Here is a 23,213-nt window from a genome sequence, read left to right as displayed (position 1 = left end):
CATATCCAAGAAAAAGTGGAGGAGGTGATGCTTAGAAATCCACATCGACCCCCTCCCACAGCTTGGAAAACGTTTGGACTTTTTGTCCTATTAATTTAATTCACTTTAATTAATGTATATGATTTATACATAAGAATCAATAGTATTTGTGGGTACTTATTAGAATTGTCCTAATGAATATTATTAATATTTAATTATTATAAATTTAACTTATTAATAAGTATATATATTATCAGTCAAATAGAAAATAATGTTAGAGGTATTGTGAGGAAAAAAAAAACTAAAAAAAAAACTTACGGCTGTTCAGCTTAATTTAAGTTCATTTCAATTTAGCTCAGCTCAGCTCCAATCAATTCATTTAAATTAAGTTCAGTTTAGTAATTTCCTTTTCTTGTAAACAATTTAATTCAGTTCAATTAACTCTCAATCAGGTCTATTCACTCTCAATTAATTCAATTCAATTTAATTTAGTTTAGTTGTTTTCATTAAATCGGAACATGCCCTTAGCGAAGAAATTAGAGCCTCTTGCTCGTAATAAATTTAGTATCCTATAATTAATGAGAGTAAAAGTCAATCTCCACCTACTAAGCATGTAGTAAAATCCTTTGGATTCCAATATTTTGATTGATAATTACTGCCACATGTCACATAATGATTAGCTTTTGAAAAAATAAAAATCCTTATCCACCATCTCTCGCTTTTCTCCATCCCCACCCCATTCCCCACCTTCCACCACTCACTGCCAAAAACCCATTCATTCTCCACTTTATTTTGAATTTTTTTTTTTTTTTTCCAATATATTTCTCTGTTTTTACTTGCAATTATGTAAGTATTTATGATCTTGATTTCAGCATGCTCTTAAGTCTTGTATACAACTAATTACTAAATTTTGTTTGTTAATTTGAATCTCTTGCTAATCTATTGTATAATGATACTAGCATTTTGGACTAGCTAAAAAGTTTAACCATTTGATTGGGATTTGATGCTATATATAATTGTGTTTGGGCTTTGATCTTATGATGCCTCTTCATTAAGAACCTATAATGTTATGGCTAAAGCTGCATTGTTTTCTTTTTGCCTCTTGTTAAATAGATGGGCTGCGCGGTGGTCAAAAAGAGAATGGGTGGTGAACTGGTGATCGTCGGGTATTGGTCATGTTGATAGCAGAGGAAAGGGGCTAGGCCGAGTAAAATACTTGCTCTATTTTCTTTATAAATGCACTACTTTCTAAATAAGAAAATTTCAAACTTAAAGCAAATTTTGTTTTTTTTTTTTTTTTTTTTTTTTTTTTTGTTGTTTAGAGACCAAAGGGCGAGATTGAGAATTGATACTAAAATCTTTTGAAATCGGGAGAAAACTCTAACCATTTGAACTATCTCTTGTATATCTTTAATATTTATAATATTTGCCTTTTTATTATTATTATTATTATTATTATTATTTTAATACGTATAAAACACCTATTATCAATTTATCATACAATACCTAATCTAACATGTCTAATTTAGCTATCTTAAGTGAGGGCGGGACTATAGGATAATGGATGGGAATATATATATTTAGTACTTAGTATATAGTTATTGATGATTACTCAAGTCATTCTCACACTCTAATCCAAATCTTAGGCTAGAAATTTAAATTAGAATTAAAGTGTATCCGTATTTCTGATTTCCCTCCTATCTTTCCATCTCATTTTCCCGGAACTAAGACACTAAAACTCATTCCAGTTTTCCTCTCTAGCGGATCTTGATTTGATTTAATAAATCATCTTTAACCTTTCAATCCGTCCTTTCCTTCTCCTCATAACACATTTTAATTCCGAAGAGATTTGTTTTTGTACGTAACAAAAATGGTGGTGTTGAGGCTAAGTGTGGTCGTAGTTGTTCTGCTAACATTCGTGCAGTGGTGTGCTTACTCACAATCACCCTCTCAACTTTTCGTGGACATTACGCTGGTAAAAAGTACTACTGCCAAAGATCTTGGAGCATGTAAGTCTTTAATTTACATTAATAACGCTTAAAATTATGTGAGTACTTTATTTTTTGTGACTAAAATTGTGAAATAATTTTTATTATTTGGTTGAAGATTGCTTGGATGGGAGTTTACCTGCATATCATTTCAGCAAAGGATTCGGTTCTGGAACAAACAATTGGCTTTTGCACATTGAGGTAATTCATAAAAAAATGGTACTCTTAAGTCTAAAATAGTGAATTTTGTCAATTTTCCATTAATTAATTATGTGTTAGAGATTTAAGAGTAAAGAGTAATTAGAACAAATTTTAATAATTTGTTTATACAGTAGTTGAAATTTGATACGAGAAACTTTAAGGTGGAAATCCTTACAATGATGAGTTGCTACTTGATTGAGAATAATTATAATTTGCTTCCACATTGAGATCGATAACAAATATTGGATCAGAAATTCAGAATCATACTAAAATGATAATAAATCATGATTTGAATGGTTTTTATATGATTTGCTTGTCTACTAAGAATAACTATATATTATAGGTACTAAAATGGTACAAAATCATAAACATTTGTTGTATTCCATTTGTCCCAGAATAATATTCCCATTTGTCAAATTTCACGGGAATTTAGAAATGAGAGGAAGAAATGTACAAGAAGTATGCGTGAGGCACAAATAACAAGTACATGAAAAAGAAAAAGAAAAAAAAAAATACATGAGCATGAGTGAAATTTTATTATGGGATAGAGGAATTAATAATTTGTGTTTTTCTTACGTATTGAGAATAATTAACAATCATGGTGAAAAAATTTGGTAGACTTTAGACTTTTATTTGGGGATTCGGAAATGAAGATTGGAATTAGTAAGAGTATTGGTACTTATTAAGCAAAAATTTGATAGTGTTACTAGCTTTGACAATTGAGATTGGTCACTGTTTAAATGTATATGATGATGTATACATTGATGTTTTGGTAGGGTGGTGGATGGTGCAATGATGTAAAATCTTGCTTGGAGAGGGCTAAAACTCGTCGCGGTTCCTCACACTACATGGCTAAGGGAAGGGTCTTTCCTGGAATATTAAGCAACAAAGATTCCCACAACCCAGGTGAATATTTCTGTATTTTTATTTAACTTAATTGCTTGCTTGCTTGCTTGGTTTATGAGGAATGCTAAGCTTATGCTATGCATTATTGATTAATTTCTGTCCCATGGGACTATATATATTATAAGTATGTACAATATACTCATTGTTAATGGTAAGTTTCCATGAGCTATGGTTGCCTTTGCCTAGTCCGAGATTGAAGGATTGGCCGGGACACTTTGAGGGTGGAGATCTCCTACCTTTCCCCTAATCACATAAGATAATTTTTAAGCATTGTAATCATATTATAATAATAATCCCTATCCAAGCCATGTAAGGTTCCTTGCAAAGTTGCTTGTTGAAAATCCTTCTTCAATTCGACCATGTGTAATATGATCATGCTCCAATTCTACCCATAATGTACATATATATATGCCAGGTTCTTGGAATGAACTTGTTTTGCAAGCTTATTTACTAAAATGAACATTTTCTATGTGAAAACATATCCTGATTCGGCCCATAGGAATGAGCTTTTCATCACTTGTGACTAAAAGCAAAGACGTGAAAGTGATTTAATCTTAGACATGTCATTTTTGTTTTTCCAATTGTAAATGTAATATAAATATGCTTCAAATAATGTTGATAACAGACTTCTACAATTGGAACCGCGTTTTGCTTAGATACTGTGATGGAGCTTCCTTAGCTGGCAATTCCAAGTATGAAGATGGGGTAAACGACTAAATGCATTTCAGCTTGATTTCTATTCAGATCTCACAATTCCTGTTACTGATTTTCTTTTCTTTCTGTCTATTTTGTGCATGTTTATTAACATTGTTGGACAGACCAAATCGCTTTACTTTAGAGGGCAAAAAATTTGGCAGGCAATGATTTCTGATCTTCTTCCACAAGGGTTGGCACATGCAGAGAAGGTATATTGCTGAGATAAAATCATAAAATTCTAAGATTAACTGTAAAAATCTTCTTGGTTGTGTAAATGGTAGGCATTATATGACATATACGCGTACTCTGATCTACACTCTGCAGGCTTTGCTTTCTGGGGACTCAGCAGGGGGTTTAGCAGTGTTTCTACACTGCGACAACTTCTCCAGGTCTCTTCCAGGAAACGCTACTGTCAAATGTATCAGTGATGCTGGTTTATTCTTAGACATGTGAGTCCATCTTTTTACTCATGTCCTGTATATTTTAGCCTTCTTTTCCCCTGCCATAATCTATTTTCTGATTTCAGATGATTGTCAATTGTCTTGCAGAAAAGATGTAGCCCACAATGACACAATTAGGTCCTTATTCCATGACGTCGTTTCTCTTCAAGGAGTAGAACAGAATTTGAATCAAGAGTGCACCAGTTCTCAAAGCGATCCTAAGCAAGTATGATATTGCAAACTGCTTGAAATATAATTATGCAAATTGCTTGAAATTTGATCACATTATTAAAAGGTTCTGATATATGGCTCGATTTTTATTTTTATTTATTTTTTTATTTTATTTTTTTTTTTTTATCAGTGGTTCTTTCCACAGTATCTTCTGAGTTACATCAAGACTCCGTTGTTCATCTTAAACTCTGCATACGATACGTGGCAGGTACTTTCACATTTCTTAGCTTCTGTACAACTGTATCATTTTCATAAACTCATTGAACTTAGGTTGAACTTAATATTTCGAAAAGGTTTTATGGGATTGATTATATGCAGTTTCACAACATCTTGGTACCATCTTTAGCTGATCGGAAAGGAAAATGGAATAATTGCAAGAAAAACGTAACTTTTTGCACTGACAGTCAAATTCAGACACTACAAGGTATAACTTAAAGTGCTAAACCTGTAAATTATATGCAAAAAATCAGCCAAATAATGGACCTAAAATTTCTGAGACCGTATTTCAGATTTTCGACAGAAAATGCTTGAGGTTACGTACTCTTTCTATACACATTCAACAAGGGGAGGAATGTTCATAAATTCATGCTTTGCACATGGCCAAAGTTTATATCAGGAAACTTGGTTTGACATCGACTCCCCTAGAGTCCAAAACAAGGTACTTGAACAGTCTTTTCTTCATGGTTTTTTCTTACATATGAATCTAGATAGTAACTAGTAAGTACATTGTTTCACTAATACAGAAGCATCGCCACTATATTTATCTAATCCCTTTTTTATATTGTCACGGCATATATATGTGAATACCAATCAGGATCATATCACCAAGAACTGAGCCTTAAATCCGGATTAGCCCAAAATGTGAACCGGATTAGCGATGTTGCTTAGTATATGATTTTGCATGCTTAATTCGCGTTTGTTGGGATTTCTGAATTTATCCTTGATGATCAACTAGTAATAATACTAAGTGTATCTTGCAGACTGTTGCAGAAGCTGTAGGTGATTGGTATTTTGAACGAAAGGTGACAAAGTTGATTGAGTGTCCATATCCTTGTAGTGCTTCCTGTTATCATTCTGTACCAGCAGCATAGACCAAGATTTTTACTCAGTGAATTATCAGAGGATTTGGAGAACATCTATACCTGAAGATTGATAAACTTGTATGTACCTGGGCTATTTGATATTCATCACAAGTTTCTGATCAATTTTGTACTTTATTATGACTAAAATTGGAGTAAATTATGTTTGACATGATAGTTAAACTTTGATCAAAGGGTAGAGCAGCACCTTAAGCAATCCAACTTCTTAAGCAACTTTGAGGACATGTATGCATATAACCAAATATACAATACAAAATCTTATGCCATGTTTAGTTCACATTATTTTTACTTATTTTTACGTATTAGATTAATGAGAAATGCGAATTCTTATACGTGGCTGGCCACACTGTGTGGCCACATCATGGGGGATAATTCGTTAGTGTTAGCCCTATACTCTTCACCTTATTTTTGCCTAACTGAAATTATTTTTAGGAAAATTTAGATTTTAACACTAGGAAAAAACCCGAAAATGGTTTTTAACACCAAAAAAAAAAAATTAATTAATTAATTTTGAACACATTTAAATTTTTCGAAAATTTGATTTTATCACCACTTAACAAATTTCGCCATGAATCTGTTAAGTGGGGTTTACACTGCCACGTGTCGCTTGTTGGTTGGTTCAAAAACAATTTTATAAAAAATCCTAACACTACCCAGCCACCCTAACATTGTAGGGGTTACTCGGTCACGTTAAAGAGGTTATTTGGTCAGCATTATGGGGTTACTCACTTAGTGTTATAGGGTTTACTTTGTTATTTTATAAGTGGTCACACGATGTGGTCACTGATCAGCCACACACAAGATGGATTGTATTGGAACCGGTTTAGGACGTGTTCAAATAAGTTAAAGCTAAGGTCCAATAAGTTTTAATATGTATAGTTCAAACCAAAACCTAATACAATTGTATAAACAACTTTATCCTGTCATCATTATTGTGGGACCCACTTTTATTGAAAAAGTTATTGATTTATTTACAAAATTGTCATGTGATAAGCAAATATTGTGTATCTCAGAGATTAACTTGTATTTACCCGATTAATAATATCATTTTATACTAAGGACTCCTTTCTCTCTCCAAAACCCTAGCTTCCATTGTTGAATTTTGAAGGGGCTTCCATCGATTTTAATCGGTGGAAAGCCCCAATCCTTGTTTCTTTATTGTTTTTTTAGGTTTATAATAATGCTTCCTCCTTCTGGGAGGAACTTTTCTCCCTCGACAGAAAGGGTTTCCGATCTTCTTCGAAAGACAAGGGTTTTTCGATCTCATTCGAAAGACAAGGTATATCTCCTCTTTTCGAGGGAGAAATTTCTTAGTTTTGAATCCATGGTAGCAGATCTAATGGATTGTCGTGAAATTATTTCGTTGGTGAAAAAGTTATCAAGTTTTCGAATACGAACAGATGAATCAGAAGGAAATCATCCTCACGGCTACAAACGATCGTTAGATTGCCTCTCCAACAAGGCTGTAATTTTCAGCGATATAAGCGGGAGATGCTGCGCAGTGCAAGATCTACTCGACGATCGTAGTTTTTATGAAGGAAAATTCTATTTGATTCAATATCTTATGTATTTTTTAACGTAGAATCTCTATTGTAGATGTCGTATGACTTTTAATTAATGAAATATTTTTGCTATTCACAAAAAAAAAAAAAAAAAAAAAAAAAAAAAAAAAAAAAATCATTTTATACTATGTAGTTATTTTAGTATTACAATATTATTTTTTACTTTGTATACGTTCACCCAAGCCCGAAGTAACATATCATTAACATTGCAAATCATGTTTATAAAACTTAAATTAGTCCGATGTCTATACATGTATTATTAAAAAATAAAAAAAAAAAAAAAAAAAAAGTAAAAAAAAAAAAAATCTTGCTAGAAACAATATGATAAAACCAAAATTTTGTGAGAAACTGCCTATTAAAAAAACTACTCCGTAGTATTTAGCCTTTAAATGCACCATTTTGCGAAAGAAAACCTTTTAAAAGCTTTGTTGTAAAAGAAAACCCAAACAAACATAATTTTTATTGAAGACAACCTGGTAACTCTAATTCACCTAATTAACTACTAATGACTTCTAATTATCCTTTATCTCTCACTTAAATTTTTAAAAATAACATTAGTTTATAAGTAAAAAAAAAAAAAAAAAAAAAAAAAAAAAAAAAAAAAAAAAAAAACCACCATCCCCACCACCACCCAGTAACCCACTCCCTCTCCCCCTCCACTAGCAACAGCCTCCACCACCGATTAAGCCACCAGAATCGTTGTCCCCATCCAATAAGCCAACCACAAAAACCACCCCAGCCACAACCTACCACCATCTAGCCTACTCCCGTCGTCAACCACCACCAAGAAAACCATCGTACTCCCTTCGCCAGCCCACCACAAAACCACCCACGCCCCAGAAACATCAACTCGATCCGACCTCGAATTCTCGAAATACAACATCGTGTTCCAAAGAAGGTCAAGAACAATAATCAGAGTTTGCACAATTGTAGGTCAAGTATAATAATCGTGGTGGACATGGCAGTGGAAGGAGGAGAGAGAAATTCGAGGTGATATTAAAGTCTTCAATTTATTAATTAGGGTTTTTATGAGATAATTTAGGGAAATTGAGAGGGATAAGCCATTGCTAACCATGATTGAGCTAAGAGAGAGAAAGATGAAATTAGGAATCTTTGGAGGAAATTGATGAAGAAGAAGAATGGAGGTTGTAAAGGGGAAAGGGAGGTGGGACGCCGGCGGTAAGGGTGCTAGGCGGTGGCTCAATTGGGGGGGGGGGGGGGTTGCTGCCGAGGGAAGAGGAAAGGGAGAGGGGGGGTGGCTGGCTAATGGCGGGGGTGGTTTTTTTATTGATTTAATCTATAAATTAATTCAATTATTATGTAGTAAAATGAGAATTAGAGGTTGGTTAGAAGAAATTAGAGGTTAATTAAGTGAATTAGTGGGACTAGGTTGTTTTAAACAAAAAAATTTCAATTTCGGGTTTTCTTTTACGATAAAGTTTTTAAAAGGGGTTTTTTTTTGACTAATTTGCCTTTTTTATATAAACAAAACTTACATTTAATTTAATAAAAAAAACATATATTTAATTTCATGAAATTTACCACTGTAAAAAAAATTATTATTTGCATTAATAGGTGTACATATCATCACGAATTGAATCAGGTGATTACAACATAAATTAAACAAAAAAAAAAACCAATAAATTCGTCAAAATTAAATTTAAAAAAAAATTAATTTTTTCCATTTTGTGATAGACTTCATGAAATTAAAGGAATATTTCTCTATAATTTTTTTTATTTATTTTTTTAATAGATGTTTCCCTATAATTTATTTGGTAATGTATGTCAAAAAAAAAAGTTATTTGATAAATTCATGAAAGCTATCACAAAAATTACAAAACTAATATTTTGAATAGACTATTACATAAAAATGAAAATCGACTCATCCAACAACCCCATTACCATTTAGCTAGAACTTACAAAATACATAAAAGAATGGAAAAGTTTAGAGGAATTAAAATGTAAAAATTGACTTAAAATATGAAATTAATATAAGGGGAAGATTAGAACACTTGTAACTAACCTTTAAAAATGCATAGAGATTATAGGTAGGAGAAATAAAGATGATTGATCAAGTTACATCGAATAATTGAAAATTAGTTTATTTGTAAATATTAAATAGAAAAACTTTAGGGGAATAGTGTCATTGGGGAAATGATAATGAGTAAAAGCATTGTTAGTGTCATTTGGGAAATTAAATGATATAAAAGCATTATTGGAATTAGAAAACCTACCCCCAAAAAAAAAAAAAAAAAAAAAAAAAAATCCTATATGGCACTCTATATGGCCTTTGAATTTTCCTGTTATTAAATATTAGTATAGATGTTGTAAGAAACTACATAATAAAAGGTAAAATGTAGTATGATACTACTTTTGGTTGAGTTTGAACCGTTGACCTAATTTTATGGTGTTGACCCACCTCATAACACCCTCAAGACCACTGCAAGGGTTGGTTTTCAAGGTAGTTTAAGGTTATATTCGGCGTGGTTATTGAAGGATATCCCGATTTGGCACGGTTAGTTTCGTACTTTGGGATGGAGGTTTTGGGAGTTAGAGGTGGTGGTTATGAAGTTGGAGGGTGACGTGGCTTCGACGTGGTGGAGGCAATTTCAAGCAAGATGCATTAGTTTTGGGGATGAAATAGGTGGTTTTGGGGTGTGTTAAGATAGGTCAAGGTCAACAGTGGAAATCCGGCAAAGCTAGTAATTTACAACATTTTACCTTAGGTAGTTTCTTACAACATTTTTTATCTTTCATTGGGTAATTTCTTATAATATTTTTTTATTATTAAGTAGTTTCTTTTGGGTTTTATTTCCCTCCATTTTATATTAATTGCAACACTAGTATGTTCACAAAGTTAAAATTTATAGAGTGGGCCTAAAGGAGGGTTTTTTTTTTTTTTTTTTTTTTTTTTTTTTTTTTTTTTTTTTTAACAGATGTAAAAAGAATGTGTTGCGATTAATACGAAACGGAGGGAATAGATAGTTTCTTACAAAATATCAAAAGGCAAAAGCTAACAAACGCCCCCGGGGCATTGGATAAGCTACCTAAAAGTAGAAGGATTAAATTAAAATGAACATTAAGTACACCGATCGACACGTGTTTTTGTCATGCTTTCCCAAATTAATACCACTTTAGGTATTATTTTAAATGCTTATCCAACGCCCCGAGGACGTTCGTTAGCAAGATCCATATCAAAATATTACATTGATCTATAATACTCAGACTTCTATCAATTCAATCAAATAAGATAAGCACATTAATTTTCCAAAGTTCCAATAGTATAACTTCTATAAATGTACAATTATACTAATTAAGGTCCGATTTACTTAATCTTATTTTGGCTAAACTGAAATCATTTTTAGTGACCTGAATTATTTTTAATAAGTTGAAATTATTTTTACTGAACTAAAATTATGTACACTTCAAGGTAAAATAAACAGGACCTAACATCCTTATATTCGATCTTAATAGGAAGTAAGACCATCTCCAATGGTGAGATTCAAATTTGAGTATTGAAATACAAAATGAGTTGTTTTTTACTTTCAATGGTGATACCATACTCACTTCTCAATTTAGCAACTCATGTGAAGCCTAATTTCCCAATGATGAGACTCTCTAAAATATACAAATGTCACTTTCAATTTATGGCTCACCAAATCCATTTCTTTTTTAATATAAAATATTATAAGATTAAAAAAAAAGGTAAAACTTAAATAAATTACAAAATATATTAGAATATTGAAACGGGCCCACACTTTTTGTCAAATGAGACTCAAAGTTTAGTATCTAAACTTAGCAACTTTCTTTTGGAGTTGTTAAGTTTAGATACCAACTCATTGGTATACATTGCAAAAAATACTTTCTCTCTCTTAAAAATTATAAAGACTATAATAAACCCGGTCTACATTAATATTAATGTGAAGTGAGTAAAGTCATGTAATTTATCAGACTTTTTTTAGAAGCTTAAATCACACGCTTTTTCTTTCTTTTCCTTTTGATTTTCTCTCTCCTCTTTAACTGTCATTTTCTCTTTCTTCTTTTTTTTTTCTCTCTCCTCCTTTGATATACTCTAACACTCCGTATTATACTTATACTTTAACAATGTGAAGTTCGTCAAAATCAACAATGGCGGTTAGAACTAAAGTTGAAATTTCATTAAATTGGAGTAAACAAAGAGTTTTTTTTATCATATTAAACTAAATGGTATGTAAAGTGAATATATTAAACCAAATGTGATTATAAGAAATAAAAAGTGATTATATCAAATTAAATGTGATTATAAGAAATAAAAAGTGATTATATTAAACAAAATGTGATTTTAAAAAATGAAAAGTGATTATATCAAACTAAATGTGATTATAAGAAATAAAAAGTAATTATATCATATCAAACTGATTGTGTTGTAAAACTGATTGTACTGATACAAAACTGATTATACCAAATCAAAACTGATTATAAGAAATAAAAACTGATTATAGAAAATTTCAAGTACCCCATTTGATGTTTACCTTTGTAATTGCTTTCAATTACATAAAATTCTTTCAAATCGAAGTTGAACAATAATTGAAATTATCTTCATATATATACTGATTTAGATCAATTTGATCTTGTAATAATGAATTTGACATGTTTTTTGCCAAAAAAAAAAAATATTAAGAGGAGAGTGAAAAAATCCCAAAATCTAATATATAATTACAGAGTCTGTTAACGAGAATCCTTTAAAACCCCAATGCTAAACTCTCATGCATTTAGTTTTTTTTTTTTAATATTTTTTTTAAATAACTACACATCCTTAACCCATACTTTATTTAATAATTTTAAAACTTTTTTTTAAAAAAAAAAAAAAAACAATAAGTACACATACCACTTTTTTTTTTAATTTTAATTTTTTTAAGGACTACTACAAAGATTTCACTTTGTGTGTGTGTGTGTTTTTTTCTTTATTTAAACGCAGTATTATATATGCCATGCATTAGCACGGGTATACAATTCCTTTATCAACAATTAACCATAACACTCAAAATCCTCAACCCTTCAATTATATACATTTTTAGGGACAACCCTTTAAACAACATCCTTCTCTAATTATTAACACAAAAAAAATGTACAGCACGCTTTTTGCGTGACTGGCCTCGCCGAATAACTGCTTGCAAAATACAAAGTAACTCCTAGAGCATTGAAGGAATAATCCTTATGACGGTAACCGAGTAACCCCTATAATACTGAACGAGTAACCTCTATAACTTTGACAAAGTAAATCCCATAATAGCAGGCCACATTGCGTGGCCACCAGTAAGAGTAAGACCATGTTCTTTTAAGTAGAGCAGAGAACATCGGATTTAAATAGAGAAGAGATATATGTTAGCAAGCCAGAACGAGTGTTCGCAGATTAGTGATATTTAGTAGCATAGCTAAGCAGGCTTCAGCAGAGCAAATCAAACCACAAGTACACAATAGACAATAACAACTAACTCAAAAGAATAAGGTCTAAGTTAACATCAAAATCAAGTTCCCGTATTTTGAATATATTTTTTCTTATATTATATACTTCATTTAATATCTCTCTAATATAATATATACCCCGTGCATATTGAGATGGGAGAAAAATTATCCCTAAAATTGATTGAGAGCAATTTTAGAGGGAGAGGGAAGAACGACCATGCGTGTGAAAGATAATCTGTTAAAGAGGAGAGAGAGGGTAGAAGAACAATAGTTAAAGAGGATTAATCACACGCTCTTTCTTTCGGCTGGGGTAAATGTCACTGATGGAGTGATGGGCTTCGGTCCACCAAAAGTTAATGTAGACCGGGTTCATACAAGACATATTGCTTAAAAATAATCATTTGATTCTCACCATTGGAGATGGTCTAACATCCATACCTTTAAATTCCAATTGATCACAAAAATTTCAGCTAAATAGACTAGGGATCGAAATCGGAACTAGATTAAATGGGATTTTAAACTACGTACATATCCTTCGAATTGTGCTCCATATCCCTCATTACATAACCAATGAATCAAACAAACATTGCAAATCCTACATTCTTAACAACCTAATTTTTCCTAATCCCTAAAATTTATAACTAATCAAACTCAATTTCAGACATTATCAACCTCGTATAACATCATATTGAAGAACTCTCAAAGAGAAAGACTCAAGTCCACGACATCAACTTCTTCAACTTCAGCACTACTTCCACTCTCACACGACGTCGTTCCCGACACTTCCAACTCAAAACACCGGGATTTCTTGCGCTTTACTCTGTCCATCCATGGAGAAACCACCCCAGGAGTAGTAGTCGTCAGCCGTAGATCAAGATCCAAGGATAAACCGCCCTCCACGTCACTAAAACCCCTTTTCTTGTTCGACAAGTTAAGTTCCAATTCAGAAATTTCGCCGGAATTATTAGACGTCTCAGGCAAAAACCCGGCGATAAACTCCGGTATTGGTTTCAAAACCCCACCTTTGAATACAATGTCAACCGCTGACTCACAAAGATTACAGTTGCCGGTAAACAATAACCCTACGACGCCGGAAACCGGGTTTATTGTTCGACCGCAAGCCTCGTACAATAATGACCGGAACACAGCTGAAAAACACATACAATAATTAGTTATAACCTAGTACAATATAATACATGAACTAATTACTACCTCTATTTCTTTTTAGATGCAACAAACGAATTTTTAATATCTTAAATAATACCCATTTGTTAAAATTAAAAAGAAAAGGAGGTAGTATTAATATATTTTTTTTAATTTATTTGTAATAGGTGGAGTAACTCACTAGACTTATTGTATATCGAGAGAGGAAAGAATTATATACCTGGACGTAGGGCACGGGGAGCGGATTCGAGGAGGTAAAAGAGGGAGGAGCGGCCGAAGAACTTGGAGACAAAGACAGTGGCATTGTAGGAATGAATAATGTTGTATATATTCATATTCTTTACAAAAGGCACAAAGATACATTTATATACTAAAAGTATTTCCTAAAGTTTAGCAGAGCTAACTAAGTAAGCTAATAAAATAATATCTTTGACTAAAGATATTTTGTATTAGGAAGATATATATTTACAATAATAGAAGATTATATAAGATATGCATAATCATAGGCATGATTAGAGGCATGATATCCTTTAGCATTTTAGCTTATTTCGGCACATGTATAGCAATGAGATAATATCAAGATACTCTCTTGATATTATCTCTAATATGCCCCCGCAAGTCGGACGACGAGTCAGAAAGGCCGATCTTGGTTAACAAAATATCCAATCGTGGTCTTGATAACGGCTTGGTGAGAAAATCAGCTAGTTGATCACCTGTAGGAACATGCACAACTCGTAGGGCTCTTTTTTGAACTTGTTCTCGTATGAAGTAGTAATCAATAGCTAAATGTTTCATCTTAGAGTGAAAAACTGGATTGGCACTAAGATATGTGGCACTGAGATTGTCGCAATAAATTACCGGAGTGTGGGACAAACGAACACCCAATTCAGTTAAAAGATTTTGAATCCACATGAGCTCAGTAGAAGTTGCAGCTACGGACCGGTACTCTGCTTCTGTGGATGATTTTGCCAATGATTTTTGCTTTTTTGAGGTCCAAGTGATAGGAGTTCGTCCAAGAAAGACAACATGATCCATGGTGGAGAGGTAGTCATTGCGATTACCTGCCCAATCCGCATCGGAGAAGGCATGTAATATGGGTGGTGAGTCTCGATAAATATTGATACCCTTATCAAGTGTACCATTGAGGTACCGCAAAAGCCTCTTAAGGGCAGACCAATGATCAGAATGTGGACTATGCATGAATTGTGAGAGCTTGTTTACCGCATAAGCAACATCGGGTCCAGTAAGAGTAAGATATTAAAGGCTTCCTACCGCTGCGCGATAGTCTTTGGGTTCCTCCAAAGGAGTACTTGAATTGGCAGTCAATCGTTGTGTAACAATCAAAGGTGTAGGCACAGGCTTAGTATCAAGCATACCCATATGGTCTAGAAGATCGATGATATACTTGCGTTGATTAAGGAACAAGCCATGAGGAGTGGGCATGACTTCTACCCTGAGAAAATAAGAGAGTTCACCCAAGTCCTTTAATGAGAACCGGTTTGCAAAATGCTTAATGAACCCATCGAGATGACTGGTACTTGGTCCAGTGACAATAATATCATCAACATACACAATGAGGTAAATAGGGGTAGTAGTGTGATGTAGAATAAAAAGTGATGTATCGGAAACACATTTTTTAAATCCTTTCCCAATTAAAAAATTTGTGAGCTTAGTGTACCAAGCCCTTGGAGCCTGTTTTAGACCATAAATGGCCTTCTTGAGTTTGCAGACATGAGTAGGGAATTGTGCATCAATAAAGCCCGGAGGTTGAGACATGTAAACTTCCTCATGTAATGTCCCCTGCAGAAAAGCATTGTTAATGTCAAGTTGACGAAGATGCCAATTTTGAGTGACGGCTAAGCTCAAAAGTGTGCGAATGGTAGCTGGTTTGACCACGGGGCTAAAAGTCTCTGAATAATCAATGCCCGGACGTTGTTGAAATCCTTTTTCTACTAAACGAGCTTTATAATGCTCAATGGACCCATCTTTGTTGTATTTTATTCGAAAAACCCATTTGTATTTCACAATATTACGAACTGTAGCGGATGGAGTTAAATCCCATGTACCAAGCTTGTGTAAGGAGGCAAGTTCTTCTTCCATGGCTTTTCTCCAAAGAGGATCTTTAAGAGCTTGTTTAACAGAGGTGGGAGTCACTGGTTTGGAGGCTACAGTAGCAGTGTTAGCATATTTTAGGTTAGGTTTGACTATATTATTTTTGGATCTTGTTACAATCCCAAGAGTTGGATTTGTATGTGATTGCTCAATCTGTGGGTTTGTAGGATGAGAAGTAGATTGGGATGTGTTAAGTGGCGGTGGTGAAGGGTTAGTGGGCCTAGGGGGGTTTGGCATATGGGCTTGTTGCAAAGGAGAAGAAGGTATTAAAGGGGAAGTGGATTGATCAGGTTGTAAAGGAGCAGATTGTGGGCTTTGGTTAAGTGAATCATGTTGGTGGGCCGTGTGTAAGGGAGTGGAGTTTGGTGAGTGGGCAGCATGTAATGGGGAGGAAGGAGTTGAATTTGTGCATACGTGATGAGATACAAGGTTTTGGGCAGAAGCATTTGAAGAGAGGGGAGTACGAGAGTTGTTTAAGATAGGGATAGATGAGATTGGGCCTGGGGAATCCGGTTGATCATGAGTGGATCTTTGGACTGGGTTGTCTAAGATTGGCAAGGTAACTGAACACCAAGAGTCAAGATTTGGAATTGGTGGTGAAGCGTCCGTTTTGAGAAGAGTAGAATAGGGAAATTCGGTTTCAACAAACCGAACATGTCTAGATACATAAACACGATTTGTGGTAGGATCTAGACAATAGTAGGCACTTTGAGTTTTTGAATAACCAATGAAGATACAAGGCTTCGATTTCGGATCTAATTTGTGCGAGGTGTAATGCCTAAGCCAAGGATAACATAAACACCCAAAACTCCTTAATTTTAAATAATTAGAAGGAGACCCGAATAAACAATGATAAGGTGATTTGTGTGATAAGGTGGGTGTGGGAAGCCTGTTTATCAGATATGAGGCAGTAGAGAATGCATAAGACCAAAAGGTAATAGGTAATTGGGCATGAGATAGAAGAGCGAGACCAGTTTCGACAATGTGTTTATGGCGTCGTTCGGCAAAACCATTGTGTTCGGGAGTATGAGGAGGGGACGTAAGATGTGATACACCATCAATGGTTAAAAAGGAGGTTAAAGCTTTATACTCACCGCCATTGTCGGAATACAAGACTTTGATTGATTTCTCAAAGAACTTTTCAACAAGAGCTTTGAAGCGAATAAATACTGCTTTGGTATCAGATTTATTTTTAAGGGGATAAAACCAAATATATTTGGTAAAGTGGTCGACAAAGATGACATAGTATTTTAAATCGTCAAGAGAGTGAACTGGGGATGTCCAAAGGTCAGTATAAACTATATCAAGAGGAGCATGAGAAATCAAAGTAGAGTGATTAAATGGGAGTTTATGACTTTTATTGCATTGACAAGCATTATAATTAAAAGACAGGGAACTAGTAACATCAAGATTAAATTCCAAAACAATATTTTTGAAGATAGCAAGAGAAGGATGACCAAGACGGTGATGCCAATTTTATTGCGGGTGCTTTAACGGTAGATAAGTCTAAAATAGATGAAGGTGATGGCAATTCATAAACCCCTTGCTTAGTTGGACCCTTAATAAGATGTGCTCCCGTGAGACTATCTTTGATTAGAAAGGAATCGGATGAGAACTCAATAACAAGATTATTGTCGGTACATAGTTGAGATATAGAAATAATGTTACGAGTCATAGTGGGAGCACACAAGACATTCATTAAATGAATAGATTTAGAAGAAGAAGTAGGGAGAGTAAGAGAACCGGTATGAGTGATGGGGACACCGGTGCCGTTACCAATTACAATTTCCTCGGATCCATGATAGGGATGCTGAAGAGCTAAGTTGGACATGTTGTGAGTAACATGATGAGTGGCGCCGGTATCAAGGAGCCAAGAGGTGGGAAGTGTAGTACTTCTTGCTGCGGTAGCGTGAACCCGAGGTGCTGGCAGTGATTTGTTGGAAGGATGGGTGGTGGATTTGTTTATGGAAAATTATTGCTGAAAGGTTGGGCAGTATTGTAAAGTGTGGTTATATGTATGACACCATTGACATCTCACTCGATGCCCTTGCAAGTTGGTGAGTGTTGAGTTGGAAGCCATGGTAGGATTTGTAACTTAAGAAGAAAGAAAAAAAAAGTGTTTAGATCTTTTCCTACTCGGATACCATGTAGGAATGAATAATGTTGTATATATTCATATTCTTTACAAAAGGCAAAAAGATACATTTATATAATAAAAGTATTTCCTAAAGTTTAGCAGAGCTACTAAGTAAGCTAATAAAATAATATCTTTGACTAAAGATATTTTGTATTAGGAAGATATATATTTACAATAATAGAAGATTATATAAGATATGCATAATCATAGGCATGATCAGAGGCATGATATCCTTTAGCATTTTAGCTTATTTCGGCACATGTATAGCAATGAGATAATATCAAGATACTCTCTTGAAATTATCTCTAATAGGCATTACATTGAGAATAAGGGGAGTCGATAAAAGTGAGGGATTGACGGAGGAGGCAATTTTCGCCACAACCCTTTCGCAATAATCGACACCCGTTGCAACTACTCGATATCATTGTGGTATCTCGTCTGCCGTAATATTTCTTGCTTTATTAATATTTGAATGAAGAATAATGTAGAAGATTATAAAGTGTAATAAAGCAAGTATATATATAAAATAGAATTGGAGAATTAAGACTAGTGAAATTTGGAAATATTAAGAAATTGATTAAATATATTGTAGAATAGAATTACGAAAAGTTTGGTTGAAAGCGAATAAAAAAGGAGTTCCCAAATATTTGAGTGGGAAGCAAGGATATAGGAGGATGTCAATGAATAATTAAATCGATTAAATGTTTGTAAGTTGTAAATGCTTGGGTAAGGTTTTGTTGCGTAAATGTAACTCAATAATAGCCTAAACTTAGAGTGTATCCAATCTTGTCAAAATAAAAAATAAATAAAAAATAAAAAATTAGAGTGTCCAAATTAATTATTTAATGAATTCTTCTTCTTTCCAAAAAAAAAATGTAAATATAAATAAAAAAAAATAATGAATTGATTAATCAAATAAAACCGTAATTGCAAAATTGGAAACTAAAAAAATTATGTAAAAAGGAGTTCCCAAATATTTTCTTGGGAAGCAAAGATATAGGAGGATGTCAATGAATAATTAAATCCTTTAAATGTTTGTACGTTGTAAAAGCTTGGGTATTGGGTAAGGTTTTGTTGCGTAAATTTAAGACTCAATAATAGCCTAAATTTAGAGTAGCCAATCATGTAAAAAAAAAAAAATAGTATCCAAATGAACGAATTGATTAATCAAATAAAACTGTAATTGCAAGATTGGAAACTAAAAAAATTATGTTGACCATTACCTAGTCTATATAGTTAGGGTATGTTCACATTACTGAAGTGAGATGAAATGAACTAATTAGAGCTCAACTGAACTGAACTGGAATGAAATTAATCTGAAGTGAACAGACCCTTAATAGGGGGATTTTTCTGTGTGGTCGAGGTTACTCGAGTTACTTGGTCATGCTCAGGGGTTACTCATGACCAAGTAACCCCTGATCGAGTAGCCCCTTGAGTAACCCATAACATAGTAACCCCTGATCGAGTAATTTCTCAAGTAACCTCTGACCGAACCCCTCAAATAATCCCTGAATGAGTATCTCGAATAAATCCGGCCACATATAAATATATGCCTAGTTAATATGACCAGATCTCAACCTCAAAGAAATATAGGATGGTAAAAAGTTTCCTTTTCAAATCAATAGCAATACTTAGAGCATGTTCTTTTTAGCTTAATTTCAGTTCACTTTAGCTCCAATCAGTTTATTTCAAGGCATATTCACATTTATTGAACTGAGCTAAACTGAACTGAACTGGACCGAATAGATTGAGCTGAAATGAATATTTTATGAGAGAAGAAAATTAGGAGCTAATTAAACTGAACTGATTGGAGCTGAACTGAATAAATTAAGTAAATCAGAACAAACTCTTATTTCATACGTAATACTACTTCCGTTTCTTTTTAGTTGACACGTATTCCTTTTTAGGAATTTTTTTTTAATTGACACGTTTTCTTTTGGGGTAAATTTTTTACCTTGCATTTACAAGATACCCCACTTGTTTCTTTCATACTTTCTCACTCTCTCTCTCATCTCCTTAATATATGTGCCTAAATCAAACGCGTCAACTAAATAGAAACGGAGGAAGTATGATTTGAGATATATAAGATGAAGTAGTATGACTAAATGATTCATGAGCTAAGACTACAATAAAGTGAATTTGGTAGAACTAATTTATATTGTAAGAAGAGGAAGATAATATTGTATACATATACTTTTGTGATATATATATATATATATATATATATATATATATATATTATTATCGCATACTCCTTCTATCCCTATTTTTTATGTCCCATTTAACTTTTTACGATCTTAAAAGATTGTCTTTAAACGCTTAATTATAACTTCATTTCTTTATGCGTAAAAATCAATAAATTTAGATATTAATAAAATAAACAATGAGATAAATTCAACTAGACTCCATTTGACTATATTATTTCTTATAAATTAATAGAATTCATGTTCAAAACTGTTAAGTTTGGCCCAATTATTTGGAATAGGGCAAAAAAATAGGGACAATACAAATTTTTAATTTTGCGTGCCTACATTATTGTAGACCTGATTCTATAAAAATTGAAGTAATATACTTCCACCGTTTCTTTTTAGATGAATCGATCTTTAGTCATGTTTGCCAATGCAAATCTTCAATAATTAATATCTTTAAATACCGAAAAGCAAATATTATATAATATTTTAAAAATATATCTCGCGATGAATCTAAAAAGACCCCACATGATTATATTTTTCATGACATGTAATCACAAAATACGGCCAAAGATAGGTGTGTGAATATTGCTAAAGTCAAAACATGTCAACTTAAAAGAAACGAAGATAGTATTAGGCCCTGTTCTTTTGAGCTTCTGGCAGAGCAGAGCAGGGGTCAGCAGAGCAAAGCAGATTAAATTTCAGCAGAGCAGAAAAGAATAGATTTCAGGATAGCCAAGGAGAGCAGAGCCGAGCCGAGCAAAGCAGATTTCGACATTATTATTAATACTATTATAATGTTATTATTATTATTGTTGTTGTTATTATTATTATTATTATTAATAATAATAATAATATTATTATTACTTATTATTATTAATTATTATCATAACTAATAATAATAATTATTATTATTAATTATTAAAATTATTATTATTATTATTAATTATTATTATTAATATTAATAGTAATAATAATAATAATGATAATAATAATAATAATATTATTATTATTATTATTATTATTATTATTATCAATAATTATTAAAATTAATAAATAATAATAATAATAATTATTATTATTAATTATTAAAATTATTATTATTATTAATTATTAAAATAATAATTATTATTATTATTAATCATTAAAATTATTATTATTATTATTAATTATTAAAACTATTTTTAATATTAATAATTATTAATTATTCAAAATAATAAACTATTATCATCAATACAATATTAATTATTATTATTGAATATTAATTATTATTGTTGTTATTATTAATTATTATTTGAAAATTAAGTAGAGAAGAGTAGAGCAGAGCAAAGTAGAGCAGAGCAGAGCCGAGCAGATTTTTTTTTAGTAGCGCAGCGCAGAGTAGATTTGATTTGAGAAGAACAGGGCTCAGCAGAGCAGCTCTAAAGAACGGGGCCTTAGTGTAGGAAAATGTAGATAAAGTAAGGCAAAATTTTTTGAGAGGTGAATAAGTGTTGTTTCGGGTAAAACAAGGGGACCTTTCGAAGGTCCTGTGAAGTGGCTGAAGACTGGCTCTGTCCAAGGAACGCTGGGCCGAGGATTTCCTACACAGCAAACACATGTGAAATGGCCTCGGGGGTTGTGCCGAAGAAGACCCCTCCGATACCGAAGTCAAACAGTGTTTAGCGAGAGAAAGATATGCAAGAGAATTAATTGCTTGAGGCTATATGTGAATGAATGTAAAATGGTGCAATTGATGGCTTTAATAGCTTAGCATAATGAGAAGAAATGGGCTTGAGGCCTGCAACAAGTTTTTTAATTGACTAATTATGCAGGGGTTATGAACTGGGACTGGGTTAAGGCAGGTGTAATTGAGTTTGTTTGGTTGGATTGATAATAATGATGTTGTTTAATATAGTTAGAGGTTGATTATGCTCGATTGGATTGATATGTTGTCACTTTATTGTCATTTTGTATAGGAAATATGAGTGCTAGTATGGATAGTGTAAACAGAAAGCGTAGACGGTCCAGTGGCCTTGGGAAAGAGGTAGCATTTGGTATAGTATCAATTTACATATTTGGGAAGAGGATCGGATTATGATACCATTTGGTAGCTTATCAATTTACATGCATAGCAACCTTTGTTGATTGCAGGTTGGAATGGCAACAAAGACAATGAAGCTCTTTCTTGAGATTTTCAAGGTACTAAGTAGTTTGTAATTGATAGTAGATATAGTTGAATAAAATAGATAGGGTCTTACACACTTGCTTTGTACACTGCAGGATGACTTTGTAAGTGTTGGTGGTGAGGTAAAGAGGGAAGGTGCAGTGTTGCAAACTTATATGAAGGCTACTTGCAGGGTAAGTGTTTACATGATTGTTTGATGAGGTTTATTTGTTAGGATTTGTGTCTCTGTTATGCACAGTATGTCACTTGTGTTTACATATTTTCCTCTAAACCAATGGTGGTTTATTTCAGCCACCCTATACAAGTTGTCGCATTGAGTCATTTGGGAGACTACGTCAATCTTTTGATGATCAAAGGAAGCGGTGGGTTGGTGAAATGGGGTTTGATGGTTTGTTAAAAATAGGAGCTGACATGAACCTTCCTAGACAATTGGCATATTGGTTGATTACACGTATTGATCCCTTTAACTGTACCCTCACTAGCCAAGAAGGACAAGTGTTTACTCTGTCACAGAACCAAGTCCATTGGGTTTTCGGTATTCTCAACGGTGGGATGCCTGTTCCAACCTATCAAACTTTGGACAATGACAAGATGGAAGAGGTAAAAATGATTATGAAAACATAAGGTAAATCAAGGTATACACATAGCAACATCACAGGTCGGGAGTACATTTGTGAGGGAATTCCTGTGAATGCTGAACTAATTGCTCGGGTAGAGGGACAATGGGAGGAGAAGCAGGCGGATGAGTTCAAGACGTTGTTCTTATTGGTGTCCCTAGAGATGTTGTTATGCCCTAATCAGTCGTCTAGATTCGGGGCTGACCTAGTCCCCTCGCTAACGTGTGCTTCTAGAGCTGCAGATTATGACTGGTGCAGCCTTGTTTTAAAGAAGTTAAT

The 23,213-nt window shown here is 33.2% G+C and overlaps 1 protein-coding gene across 1 annotated transcript; it reads left to right on the top strand.

The window, feature by feature from the left end:
• Window positions 1–392: 392 nt before the first annotated feature.
• On the top strand, window positions 393–5,818 carry LOC110730709 (pectin acetylesterase 9-like). The gene is made up of 12 exons (XM_021910533.1): window positions 393–825; window positions 1,093–1,988; window positions 2,086–2,168; window positions 2,945–3,074; window positions 3,700–3,779; window positions 3,893–3,979; window positions 4,095–4,219; window positions 4,319–4,436; window positions 4,572–4,649; window positions 4,760–4,865; window positions 4,951–5,099; window positions 5,422–5,818. The coding sequence occupies exons 2-12, from the start codon at window positions 1,850–1,852 to the stop codon at window positions 5,530–5,532; spliced, it is 1,206 nt and encodes a 401-aa protein (XP_021766225.1). The 5' UTR covers window positions 393–825; window positions 1,093–1,849; the 3' UTR covers window positions 5,533–5,818.
• The last annotated feature ends 17,395 nt before the right edge of the window (window positions 5,819–23,213 follow it).

The sequence above is a fragment of the Chenopodium quinoa genome, unplaced genomic scaffold (genome assembly GCF_001683475.1).
Source record: "Chenopodium quinoa cultivar QQ74 unplaced genomic scaffold, ASM168347v1, whole genome shotgun sequence".
Lineage (NCBI taxonomy): Eukaryota > Viridiplantae > Streptophyta > Magnoliopsida > Caryophyllales > Amaranthaceae > Chenopodium > Chenopodium quinoa.
The sequence above is the reverse complement of the archived record's forward strand: the minus strand, read 5'-3'. Positions and strand labels throughout refer to the sequence as shown.